General features: G+C 31.8%; 2 protein-coding genes across 2 annotated transcripts; both read left to right on the top strand.

The window, feature by feature from the left end:
* Positions 1-3,427: 3,427 nt before the first annotated feature.
* LOC107921623 (codeine O-demethylase) lies at positions 3,428-12,012 on the top strand. The gene is made up of 4 exons (XM_016851454.2): positions 3,428-3,676; positions 4,072-4,313; positions 4,446-4,770; positions 11,743-12,012. The coding sequence occupies exons 1-4, from the start codon at positions 3,428-3,430 to the stop codon at positions 12,010-12,012; spliced, it is 1,086 nt and encodes a 361-aa protein (XP_016706943.2).
* On the top strand, positions 10,344-11,210 carry LOC121213682 (uncharacterized). Its single transcript, XM_041086569.1, has 2 exons — positions 10,344-10,674; positions 10,817-11,210. Exons 1-2 carry the CDS (start codon positions 10,344-10,346, stop codon positions 10,894-10,896), a joined length of 411 nt encoding a protein of 136 aa, XP_040942503.1. The 3' UTR covers positions 10,897-11,210.
* Positions 12,013-12,853: the final 841 nt, after the last annotated feature.

The raw sequence follows: 12,853 nt of genomic DNA, 5'->3' as shown, positions 1-12,853 counted from the left end.
ACATCGAAATAGCGAAAAACTAATATATTAAAGCCTTTGATAGAAATCAGGTCCAAGTTAGAACAATAACAAAACTATAAAAAGGACTAAACTGAAAACAAATAAAAACTAAACTAAAAACCCTAGCATACTAAAATGGCTCACTTGGCTAAGCCTCATTAGATAAGACTTAACATGCTTATTTATAGAGTTGATGCTAAAACCTAATTAGAGTTACTAAACAGCCCAAAAATCTAATTTCAGATACATTGTGCGAATTAAAATATCTTTAATTAAAATTTCTATTCGTCACTCGGTGTCGCAACACTGCCTTCATTTTCTAGGTATTTTGGCTTTGAAGTTTGATGTTGCAACACCACTTTCCCGTGTCGTGACGCTGCAATCATCCTTCGCCTTCTAAGCCCGAAAATAGTGTCCTACACACTAGATACAGCCATTAGATCATATCTAGGCCCATAATGGCACATTAAGTCATTACATAACTCAAAATTGCGTAAAAACGTTTATTTTTAATAAATTAAACACAAAGCAATAGAAATCGAAAACTAAATAAAAACATATAAAAACGCTATAAAACAAGCATGTTAAGTGTCGAGAAGACCTTAATTTGTCACAATGAATTGTGGTAGATCAATACCCTCTTAAAAAAAGGGATACTTATTTCGATAATTAATTAAATTTTCTACTATACTAAATTATATATAAAATGGTAAACTACACAATTGGTCACTCAACTTTCATAAAATTTCATTTTGTGTACGAAAATAAAGAGTTCGCAATGTGGGCACTGTTGTAACATAGCTTTATTATTTTAGTCACTTTCGTTACATATTTTTATTATTTGAGTCACCCACCATTAATTTGTTATTACATACACTCATTTTAGTCGTCAAACTTTAGAAGCTTTCATTTTGGTCACTCGTTTATCTTTTTAATTTCCTTTATTTTTATTTTCTATGAACTTTAGGAGTTTTTTTTAAGTAACTTTTTTACTTTTAATACTTAAATTTTTGTTATGAAAGTTGAGTGACGAATTTTATAGTTTGCTATAAAAAATCAAAGTTGTCAACCAAACCGCTAATTTAAACAAACTTTATCGGCTCTAAGAATCCTTAATTATTGTTAATTACTCTTTTTAAATGATGATAAAAGGAGATTAGCTACGGCGCATCACAGCTTTCAAATATTCTAATGAGTTGTAATGTTTTACAGAAGAGTATTTGATTTATTATCGATGTGTAAATTTATATATTAATAATAACAAATTTTATGTTAATATCTTATTAGAAACTTTTAAAAATTAAAAAAATTAATTAAACTTTTTAGGAAATAAGATAAATTTTATATAATAAATATTATTTTAAAAAATTTATATAATACACAAATAAAGTTTTAGTTGAAATGGTAAAATTAAATTTGATTTAAATCTCAAAAAATTTAAAATTTTTATTGATTTTATATAAAATATAAAAAGAAAAAAAGTACTTTTATAATATAAATTATTTTGTATATAAAAAGATATCTTAATAAATTTCTAACTAAATTTATATTCGATTAAATTATTATCCTGACTTAAATAAGATACTTAATATAATATAGGTATAAATATATAAATATAAATTTATATTCTGAATGACTATTTAACATTTAATACCTGTTGTCGGTCCTTTACTCCATTTTGAAAATATTGGTCATTAATCCTCAAATAATTACGCTATTAATTAAAAGTATACTTACTATACTAAAAACTTAAATTTAATTATTTATCAAAAAAATTAAAATTTAATTTCTTTATTTTAATTTGATATAATTTAGTTTTTTTTAATTTTATTATGTTATTATTATTCCTAAATTGATCACAACGTTAGTTTTAGTCGTTGAAGTGATGATGTGGATATATTTTTTAAAACGACTTTAAGCATTCAACTAATATGTAATTTTATTATTGGTTAAGCATGATAGACGGATTTTTACATGATCTTAATTGTGTGACTAAATAATTGTGTAAAAAGTTCATGGACTTTAACGGAAGTAACTTATGGTGTTATTAATTTGGGCTGACTAATAACATTAGAAAAGTAGGTGATAAAATTATGCTAAATTATAGAGATTAAATCTCAAATTTTAGCATAGTAGAGTGACTAAAATCATAACTAAGGCTAGAATGTATGGTAAGAGATATAAATTTTATTTAAAATTATATTTCAGACATCTAACTTTCAAAAGTTACATAATAGTCACTAACGGTATCAAATTGTTACATGTTTGTCACCCAATTGTTAACCTCTGTTAAAAAAGTAATGTTACACCTTAATTCAAAGAGTTAATAGCTAATTTGGTCCTGAGCTATAATTGAAAATTCATTTTGATATTTCTAAAACTTTCTTAACAATAATTCTAAAAAAAATTAAAAATCTTAGACTAAAAAGTATTATAAAATCTATAAATATAATTAAAAGTAATATTTTTTAAAAATATTTAAATATGTATAAAACTAACAAAAACTTCAAATTAAAACTAATTTTTTTAACTAACAGTTCTTGCAAATTTTTATTATATATATTAGTTATCAACCCTTTGAATTAAGGTGCAACGTTACTTTTTAAACAAAATTTAATAACAAAATAAAAAAAATGTAACAATTAAATAATGTTAATAATTATAATGGAACTTTTGAAAATTGAGTGGTTGAAAATTAATTTTAAACAAAATTTAGGGATAATTGATATAATTTATCCTTTTTTTTATACTAATATTATTAACAACCTATACTTTTTTAATCCAATTTCTTTTTAAGAGTAATCCAAATGTTGTATTGAAGGTGCATGTTGATTAAAATAGCTAACCACCAGCACTGTTTTCTTCTTTCAATATCTTGCTTGAGGGGCACAAAGTTACTTATCAACTTAATATACATTGATATTCCATATACTTGATTAATACAAAATATAAATATATGATGTATGGCTGGTGAATAGATCTCTTAATAATATGATGAAACACCATTATCTATATTTAAATATAATAAACCATGAATTATAATGATCTTGTTTTTCTTTTGACTTTTAGGTTTAGAGTTTTAAATTTCAGGTTTAATTTTAGGATTTTAGATTTTGAGTTTTAAACTTTTAATTCCATATATTTGTATTTATTTATTTTTAAAATTTATAATTAATATTTATTCTTTAAAATAAAATTATTTATATTTTTTTAAAACCTTTCAATATTGTTTTTGTTTTACACCAATGATAATAAAGTATCAAATATTCTCCAATTAATTAATTTGTTTGTAATTGTATCTCTTTTTTTATTTTTCAAGAACAAGTATTCTATTTTTTCTAAAAAAACATCCTAGGCCAAATATTTTCCCTATAAATACTCTCATGGTGAGTTGGTATTATAAGCACATTGATCAAATTTAGCAAACATGGAAGCAATATCAAGCATAGAAGATAAATTTAACAGCACTTTTTCAGTTCAAGAGCTTGTCAAAGAGTCGATAATAACAATCCCTCAACACTATGTTCATTTAGACCAGCAACCTCCTTCCCTTGGCGCTGCCCCTCCCTTCCAAATGCTCCCTATCATTGACATGAATCAATTGGTTTTTGGGGAGGATTTTGATCTTCAACTTGAAAAGTTTCACTCCACTTGCAAAGAATGGGGTTTCTTTCAGGTTTAATATTCTTCTCTCAATTCACCCTTTCTTGTTGGCTTTAGATATGCAAATTATATATGGCATTTCTTTGGAACTTAAGATGAAGGAGAGAGAGAGAGAGAAAAAAAAGAGGTTTTGCTTATAATCTTTCATATGATGTGCATGGAATCATAATTTGCTTCATATTACAATTTTGAAGTTTTTGTTTTGTTGAAAAGTTTCAAGTTTTGGACTTATATGTTATTTTTATAATAAAAAACTTATATGTCACTAATTGTGTATATGTATATATATTAATTTTATTAGAAAAAATAAAAAGAAAAAGTAGACTTTAAATTGAGAAGAAAAAAAGAAAAGAAAAGAAATTAAAGAAAACCCTGACAGTTATGACTGGAATTAATTTGCACTTGCAGTTGGTGAACCATGGAATTAAGAGCTCAATACTGGAGAGAGTGAAACATGAAGTTGAAGGATTTTCTAAGCTCCCATTTGAAGAGAAAATGAAGTATAAAATAAGGGAAGGTGAATTTGAAGGTTACGGAACACAGGAGAGAGGTGGCAAAAAATTTGACTGGTCTGATAGGCTTTATATGACGACCAACCCCATTCTTCGACGAAAGCCTCATCTTTTCCCAGAGCTCCCTTCATCCTTGAGGTTCTTACAACTTTTTATTCTCCTTTAATTTTATTTTAAGTTTGATGTTAATATAAGTGGACACTAGTTACGAAGTAACCAACACTATCAACTTCCCGTTTCTTACATGATGATTTTTTTTGTTGCATGAAGAAATACAATGGAATCTTACATATTGGAACTACAAGAACTTGGGACGAAGCTTTTGAGTTTAATAGCGAAAGCATTGAAAATTGATGAAAAAGAGATGATAGAATATTTTGAGGATGGGATGCAATCAATTAGGATGACATACTATCCTTCAAGTCCACAATCGAAGTTGGTGATGGGCTTTACTCCTCACTCTGATTCCACTCTTCTCACCATTCTCTTCCAACTTAACGGTGTCGACGGCCTTCACATCCGCAAGGATGGTGTTTGGTTCCCCGTTAGCATCCTCCCAAATGCTCTCGTCATCAATGTTGGAGACATTCTAGAGGTTAAATATTTCTTTTAACTCATCTCTCTTTTGTTTTATACTATTATATTATATATATATATATATACAAGACTGAAGCCAAGAATTTTTTTTAAGGAACCAAGAATATTGTTGAGGGATTTATTATAAAAGCTAACAAAGTTAGACATATTATAGTAGCAAATTATATTTTCTCTCTCTATATATGATATAATATTACCAGTCTTGTGCAAAAATATAATAAAACATAAGCAAAACAAAAGCAAAGCAGAGGAAATAAATTGTAGTTAATTTTTAATTATGTTTACATAAAAAAATTAATATTTATTTAAAAGTATTTATTCTTTTTTTTTTAAGGACGAGATTATATTATTGTGATTCACTGTGTATAACAATCATTCATTCCAAATGCATTAAATGTCATCCTTCTATATATATATTAGATTATTACTCAATTCATTTAATTTTTTTTAAAATTTAAATCAACTTGGATTACCTTTTTTTCTAATTTTAATTGTAAACAATCATATGAAATTAATGTATAAAAAATTTAATACTAAAAAAAAAATCAAAGTTTAAATAGGCTAAACTAGCAGTTTAACTAAGAAAATTCTTTTGTTATTTGAATTTTCTCTAGTCCAATCTTTGTAGTATGTCATATATATATAATATTAAATCAAATTAAATTAAAAAAATATGTAAAATTTATAATGTAATATATGTTTTCAATTTACAAATATTATAATTATGATGGTTGCTTGTATATATATAAAATTATATAAGCATGGTAACTTCAATGCCTAAAAATTTGTATTTTAATTAAAATAATTAAGATATACGTAAAAATTACAACTTGAAAAGTAAAAATACTTAGTCTGCCGTATTGGCACGTTTCTTTGTCTGCCGTATTTTGGCACGTTTCTTTGTTTTTCTGGTTCAGGTTTCTTCTTCGGTGTTTTGGTCAGATTTCACTGGGGGCTTTACATCCAATTTCATTTCTCTGTTCGTTTTGTCGGCGTATGGTGGTAGGGATGGAGGATGCGTTGGAAAATTTGAGGTTATTGGACGATGAGGAGGAAGCACTTCAAGAGCATGATGGAGCGTTGGTTTGTGTTCATCAACTTTGTTTGGTGGGTCGTTGCCTAACTGATAGTGTCGTTCATTTTCTGTCATTGCGCAACACAATGGCGGATCTTTGGCATCCCATAGGAGGGATTTGCATAACGGAGATTGGGGAAAAATGATACCTTTTTCAGTTTTTTCATGAGGTGGTTATTGAAAGAGTTGTTGTGGGAATTCCATGCTTTTTTAATAACCATTTAATAATTTTACAAAGGGTTCCAATTGGGGTAAACCCTGTGGTGATGGAGTTAAACCATACGAAATTTTGGTTACAGGTTCATGATTTGCCTCCGGGGTTGATGAGTGTGTCGATGGCAAAACAATTTGGTGATTTTTGTGGAAAATTTCTTGAGTATGACACGTCCATTCCGACTTTGGGGATTCAGAATTATTTACGCATACGTGTTTGTTTAAATGTTGCCGCCCCTTTGAATCGTAAAAAGAAAGTTTTGATTGGTAAATCTATGGTTGTTTATGCCCGGTTTAAATATGAGAAGTTAAGTTTGTTCTGTTTTATTTGTGGAAAGTTGGGGCATGGGGAGAGCTACTGTCCTCTTCGGCTATCTATTGATCCTTCAAAAATTGTTTTTGGTTGGGACCTATCGATACGTGCGGTGGCTAGAAATCGGAGTAGGGTGGCGAGCAGGTGGCTTCGAGCAGCGGATGGGTCATCGAGCAATGATGAAAATTGGGCAGGCTTTACTCAGGGTAATTTGGGATCTGTGCATAGTCGGGGTGTGGATAATTTAAATAAAGGAAGTGATGGGTGTATTGATGCTGTAAATTCAACAGAAGTCGCTTGTGGGCCTATGGAGTTGGTTTCAATGGAGGAAAATGTTTCAATTATGTTGACTGATGGTAAAAAGAGACAGAGAACAGTGGAGAATTCATGTGTCCTTGTGGATGCGAATGTGGGAGCATGATCAATGGATGTTTCGGCTAGCTCTGCGGGTCAGAGCAGCCGGGCTCAATGAGAATCTTAAGCTGGAATGTTCGTGGTTTGGGGAGACCACGAACAGTTGCTAGGCTCAAAAACAAGCTAAGAGCCATTAATCCCCGTATTTTGTTTCTTATGGAGACAAAATTGAGTTCAAAAAAAATGGAGTTAGTTAGATTAAAGTGTGGGTTTGAGAATGGAATTGATGTTGGCGCATTTGGTACAAGAGGTGGGTTGTTATTGGGCTGGAAAGGGAATACTTTGATTCAACTTAAAAGTTTTTCCTATTTTCACATTGATGTTGAGGTCCAAGATACTGATTGTGGTGTTAATTGGCGGTTAACGGGGTTTTATGGACATCCGGATGTAAGGCATAGAGAAGGTTCGTAGGACTTGCTTCGTCAATTGAATTATGATTTGACCATGCCTTGGGTGGTCTTAGGGGATTTTAATGAAATTACAAGTTCTTTTGAAAAAAAGGGAGGTCGACTCAGATCGAACCGACAAATGGGGGATTTTCCTAGAGCCCTTGATGACTGTAGTCTTAATGATTTAGGTTTCGTTGGTCGATGGTTTACATGGGAACGAGGAAGGTTTGCTTCATCAAATATAAGGGAACGTCTGGATCGTGGGGTTGCATCTCTTAATTGGGTAAATCTTTTTCCGGGATATCGCCTTGAACATTTGAGTCACTCTTTCTCAGATCATTGTCCTCTTCTTTTGGATACGATGGGGGTGGTATGGAATCATCAAAGCAGTCGTGTAAAGCAGTTTAGATTTGAGGCTAAGTGGTGTTTAGATAGTTCGTTTGAAGGATTGGTTAGAAGATGGTGGGAAGAAGATTCTGATGGTGTGTTGAATAAATTGGAGAAAATGGGTCATCAAATGGTGAAGTGGAGCAAGCTCAATAGTAGTAATAAGAGGAGAAACCGATTTGTGTTTGAAGATAGATTATCTAATCTTTATAATCAAGACCCTTCTGATGAGATTCTAGCAGAGATTATGGAGGTCCAATTAGGACTCAATCTGGAAGCTGATAAGGAAGAATTATACTGGGCACAACGTGCCCGTGTTAATTGGCTGCAAAATGGGGATCGAAATACTAGCTTTTTTCACAAAGTTGCCGTACAACGACATTTTCGTGGTAAGATTTCAGAATTGGAAGATGCTGCTGGTAGGAGGACTACTTCCTCTAAGGAATTTTTACAGATTGCAACTGACTATTTTGGTAAGCTTTTTTCTGCATCTAAAGGTGGTTCGGATGAGCACTTATTTGGCTTAGTTGAAAGAAAGGTTACTGATCGAATGAATGAAAGGTTACTTAAACAATTTACGGAGGAGGAGATTGTAAATGCTATTAAATCATTGGCACCTTTAAAAGCTCCTGGAGTGGATGGTTTTCCGGCTCTTTTCTTCCAGCGGTATTGGCATATTATTGGTCCTGAAGTTTCCCAATTTTGTTTATCTGTTCTGCACAGTCATTCTAATATAGGTGATATCAACAAAACGCGCATAATTTTGATTCCTAAGGTTGATAAGCCGAAGAATATGTCACATTTCAGACCTATAAGCCTTTGTACTATTATTTACAAAATCATTGCGAAGGTATTGGTTTTACGTATGAGTGATTTGCTGGGGCCCTGTATTCATGAAAGCCAAGGGGCTTTTATCCCAGGTAGGCTTATTTCTGATAATGTATTGGTTGCATATGAGATACTTCATTCTTTAAAAATGAAGAGGAGAGGCAAGAAAGGCAATTTTGCGCTTAAGCTCGATATGAGCAAAGCTTATGATAGAGTGGAATAGGATTATTTGGCGGGAATGATGAAACATTTGGGTTTTCATTTGAATTGGATTACCCTCATTATGCGGTGTGTCTGTTCTGTTACATATTCTGTTAGCCTTAATGGAACTGTTAGTGATTGGTTTTCACCTTCTAGAGGACTTCGGCAAGGGGATCCTCTTAGTCCTTACCTGTTCTTAATTTGTGCAGAAGGGTTTTCTCTGCTTCTTCAAGATGCGAAAGTCAAAGGAAAGATGATGGGGGCACCTATAGGTAGAGAGAAGTTTTCGGTTAACCATTTATTCTTTGCCGATGATTGTATTCTGTTTGGTGATGCAACTCGTGAGGGTGCTGAGTTGGTTCAGGACATTATCCAAGAGTATGAAGTGGTTTCAGGCCAGAGAGTGAATTTTGACAAATCTCTCACATATTTTGGTGCTAATGTTGCTTCTGACGTTCAGGAGGAGATTATTGATCTGTTAGGGGCCCGCTTGGCTTCTAATCCTGAAAAGTACCTTGGTTTGCCTATGATGGTGGGGAGACGGAAAAAATGGGCTTTTGCTCATTTTGTGGATCGTTTTAGGAAGCGTGTCGAAGGATGGAGTATGCGCTATTTGTCAATGGGGGGTAAGGAGGTTTTTATAAAATCAGTTTTACAGGCAATGTCAATCTATGCCATGCAATGTTTTCAGCTGCCAAAGACGTTATGTTGTAAACTTGAAGGTATTATGAATCGTTTTTGGTGGTCGAATAATAAAAAATCAAAGGGTATCCATTGGAGTACTTGGGATGTGTTGTGTAAACCAAAATATTTAGGAGGTTTGGGGTTTAAAATCTATTTTTATTTAATAAGGCCTTATTGGCAAAGCAGGTGTGGCGCATTTTATCCCAGCCTCAGTGTCTGTTAGCTAAGGTTTTAAAAGCCCGTTATTTTCTTTTTTCTGATATTTTAACTGCAAAGGTTGGTTCTTACCCTTCCTTTACCTGGAGGAGTATCTGCAGTGCTCGGGAGCTGATTGGAGAGGGGATTTTATGGCGAGTGGGTAATGGTGACCGTGTCAACATCTGGAATGATCCTTGGTTACCTGGAAGAGAAAATAACAGAATTCCGATTCAGAAAATTTGGCCTGCCTGGACAACGGTTAATCAACTTTTTAGTAATGGGAATAGTACCTGGAACAGAGAGTTGGTCCATAAGTTAGTGGATGTCGATACAGCAAATCGTATTTTTTCTATTCCAATTTCTGAACAGAGACCGGAGGATGTACTGGTTTGGAAGCATGAAGGTTCAGGTGAGTTTACTGTTAGGAGTGGTTACCGGGTTCTCTTTACAGAAAGGTTACAGAATGTTTTGTCCAATAGCATGAGGACTACAAATGTTTTTATACTAATTTATGGGCTTTGAACATCCCTAGTAAAATTAAAATACATGTTTGGAGGGTGTTTAATAATCTGGTGCCTCATTATGGGAATCTGAATCGTCGAACTTTGTGTGTGGAGACTGCGTGCCCGCTGTGTAAGGAAGTGTTGGAGGACACTGAGCATTTGCTGTGGTCTTGTGGGGTTCTGCGGAGTGTGTGGACTTCGTTGCAAATCAAACTCCCTCATTTTGATGCTTCGCTGGATTATAAAAATTGTTTTGTTAGTACATTTCTTGCAGAAGATGGTCGACAAAGAAGACTCATTTCAATCTCTTTATGGTGTCTTTGGTATCATAGAAACAAGTTGGTCCATGAAGGGGTTAAGTTCTCAATGTCAAAGGTATTGGGATTCATTAGGGGGTATGACCATGATACTTGGTTAGTTAACAAGAATCCTCTTTTATCTTCTAGTTGTCGGGGCAAGGATATTTGGAGGCCTCCTGAATCTGATATTATCAAGCTTAATTTTGATGCGTCTTATTTACCGGAGAAGAAGATTGCTATAACAGCAGTATTAGCCAGAGATAGTAGAGGAAAGGTTGCAGGGACTGATACTTATCTGTTTGAGGAGGTTGGTGATGCTTTTGTGGCAGAAGCACGAGCTTGCGAAAGGGCGTTGCTATTCGCGCGTATGATGGGCTTTCGGCGTCTGATCGTGGAAGGTGACTCTTTAACAGTCATTAAATCTATTATGAAAAAAGAAGAAGACAGATCGGTTCTTAGGCCGATTACTTTTCATATTCAGTGTTTACAACAATTGTTTGAAGAAATCACTTACATTTATGTGCCTCGGAAGATTAATAGGGCGGCTCACGTTTTGGCGATGGAAGGACGGAGAAGAGGAATATGCGGGAACTGGATTGCAGGTATTCCGGATTCTGTGAAGTTGGTGGTGGAGAATGACTGGTTGTGTTGGATTCAGAGGAACTGAGTTTTGTTTGTTTGCTTTGAGGATGGAGAAGGTTCATTGAATCTCCATTTTTTAGATTGCAAAGTGACGTTTGCTCTTGGTTGCATGTTACAGTGGCAGGTGTTGAGGAGAGCTGGTTGGCTGATATTGGATGTTGAAACGGTGCTTCTGCAGGCTCATGGGGTTTCTTTTGCTTTAATTTTGTTTGTTAATTTCTAGGTCTCATTTATTTTTATGTTGGACAACTGGTCTATTTAGTTTGTCGTTTACTTTGCTGTTTGTTGGTTATTTTTCAGTTCCATTTTCTTGAGCCTAATTAATAAATATCAGCTTATTTTTTGACAAAAAAAAAGATATACGTAAAATTTTTTAATATTAAAAAAATTCATATAATAATATATATATTTAGTAAAAGTAAAACAAGTAATGTTGGATTTATATTATTGTAATAGTTTAACATATTTAACATTTTATTTTAATATTATATATATGTAATATTGTATTAGTGTTAATTAGAGATGGAAAAATTCAAATTAACTTATAGAATTTAAATAAAATCGGAGTTTTTTTTTTTTTGAAAAGTGTACGAGGAATGGGTTAGATGGATTTTTCTACAGGAAAAAATTATGATAAAATTTAACTAAATTTTTGTGTGATGAAATATAAAGTTGTAAAAAATTTACGCCAAACAAAATTTTTAATTTTTTAAATTAAACATTCAATACATAAACAAAATTCTTAAAACATATAAGAAATGGGGTCACCTGCCTACCCCATTGGTCTACTATGTATACATGATTTAATTGTTGAAGTAATGCAGATCTATAGCAATGGGGTTTACCGTAGCATTGAGCATAAGGTGGTACCGAATTCAAAGAAAGAAAGGATGTCAGTAGCCTTTTTCATTAACCCTAAATTAGAAGCCGATGTTGGACCTTCGCCTAACTTGATCAATCCAAACAATCCTCCATTGTTTAAAAGGGTTGGAATGGAGCAATGCGTTCAAGATTTCTTCTCTCACAAGCTCAATGCCAAAGCATATCTGCAACACATGAGGATCAATGATGAAGGAAACGACAACCCTGCTTGATTGATTTGAGTTAAAAACTCTAAAACTATGTTAATATGTATAATGAACAAGTTATGTATGGTGTGAAAATAAATGCATCTTTGATGTTATATATGTGATGCGAGCCAAGCTGCTTCTATCTTTAGGGCTTCCTCAAGAAAATATGGTATTTCTGTGCGTATCATTATAAATAATATGTGTCAAAAGTATGACTATCTTTATGTATTTGATTGTATAATATATTTTATAATAAAATGAGTAAAGAATATGGGTGTTTGTGTATAATTGTGTATAGCATATAAAATACGATGAGCGAGCTTCGATTTAAAGTTTTATGACATTTTTTCAGCTATAGTTAGAGAAAACTGAGAGTGCGGATTAGTGGGTAATTAACCTCGATGATTTTCAGATATCTTAATCATATTATATATATATACACACACCAGCAATATAAGATTATAATATTTATGTTCACGTTATAGTTTATTTTTTATACATGCCACTTTATTTAAAGTATTTATTTACAATTTCGGTAGATTACTCATTTACTCCTTAACTTTTAATATTTTCAAGTTATTCTGTGTTTTTTATTTATAATTTTTTTTATGTTGGATATAAAGATAATTTTAAATAATTTAATATTTTACTTAATTGAATTAACTTTTAATTTTATGATATTAAAATTAATAAATATTAAATTGCTAAGGTTAAAATATAGTTTTAAAAAAAGACACATATTAATAATATTTATCAAATTAAATTTATATTTTCAAATATAATAATATTTAATTGCATTCATTAATTAAAATAGAGCAAAGATAAATATAAAATTTAAAAAAAATTGAAAATTAATAATTTTACA

Source organism: Gossypium hirsutum, chromosome D01, assembly GCF_007990345.1.
Source record: "Gossypium hirsutum isolate 1008001.06 chromosome D01, Gossypium_hirsutum_v2.1, whole genome shotgun sequence".
In the NCBI taxonomy this organism is placed as follows: domain Eukaryota; kingdom Viridiplantae; phylum Streptophyta; class Magnoliopsida; order Malvales; family Malvaceae; genus Gossypium; species Gossypium hirsutum.
Note: the sequence above shows the minus strand (reverse complement) of the source record. Positions and strands in the feature narration are given on the sequence as shown.

Coding starts and splice junctions, on each gene's coding strand:
- LOC107921623 (XM_016851454.2), top strand. CDS start 3,428: ATGGAAGCAATATCAAGCATAGAAGATAAATTTAACAGCACTTTTTCA. Junction 3,677..4,071: donor AAGAATGGGGTTTCTTTCAG/GTTTAATATTCT, acceptor TTGCACTTGCAG/TTGGTGAACCATGGAATTAA. Junction 4,314..4,445: donor GAGCTCCCTTCATCCTTGAG/GTTCTTACAACT, acceptor TGTTGCATGAAG/AAATACAATGGAATCTTACA.
- LOC121213682 (XM_041086569.1), top strand. CDS start 10,344: ATGTCAAAGGTATTGGGATTCATTAGGGGGTATGACCATGATACTTGG. Junction 10,675..10,816: donor TCGGCGTCTGATCGTGGAAG/GTGACTCTTTAA, acceptor GAAGATTAATAG/GGCGGCTCACGTTTTGGCGA.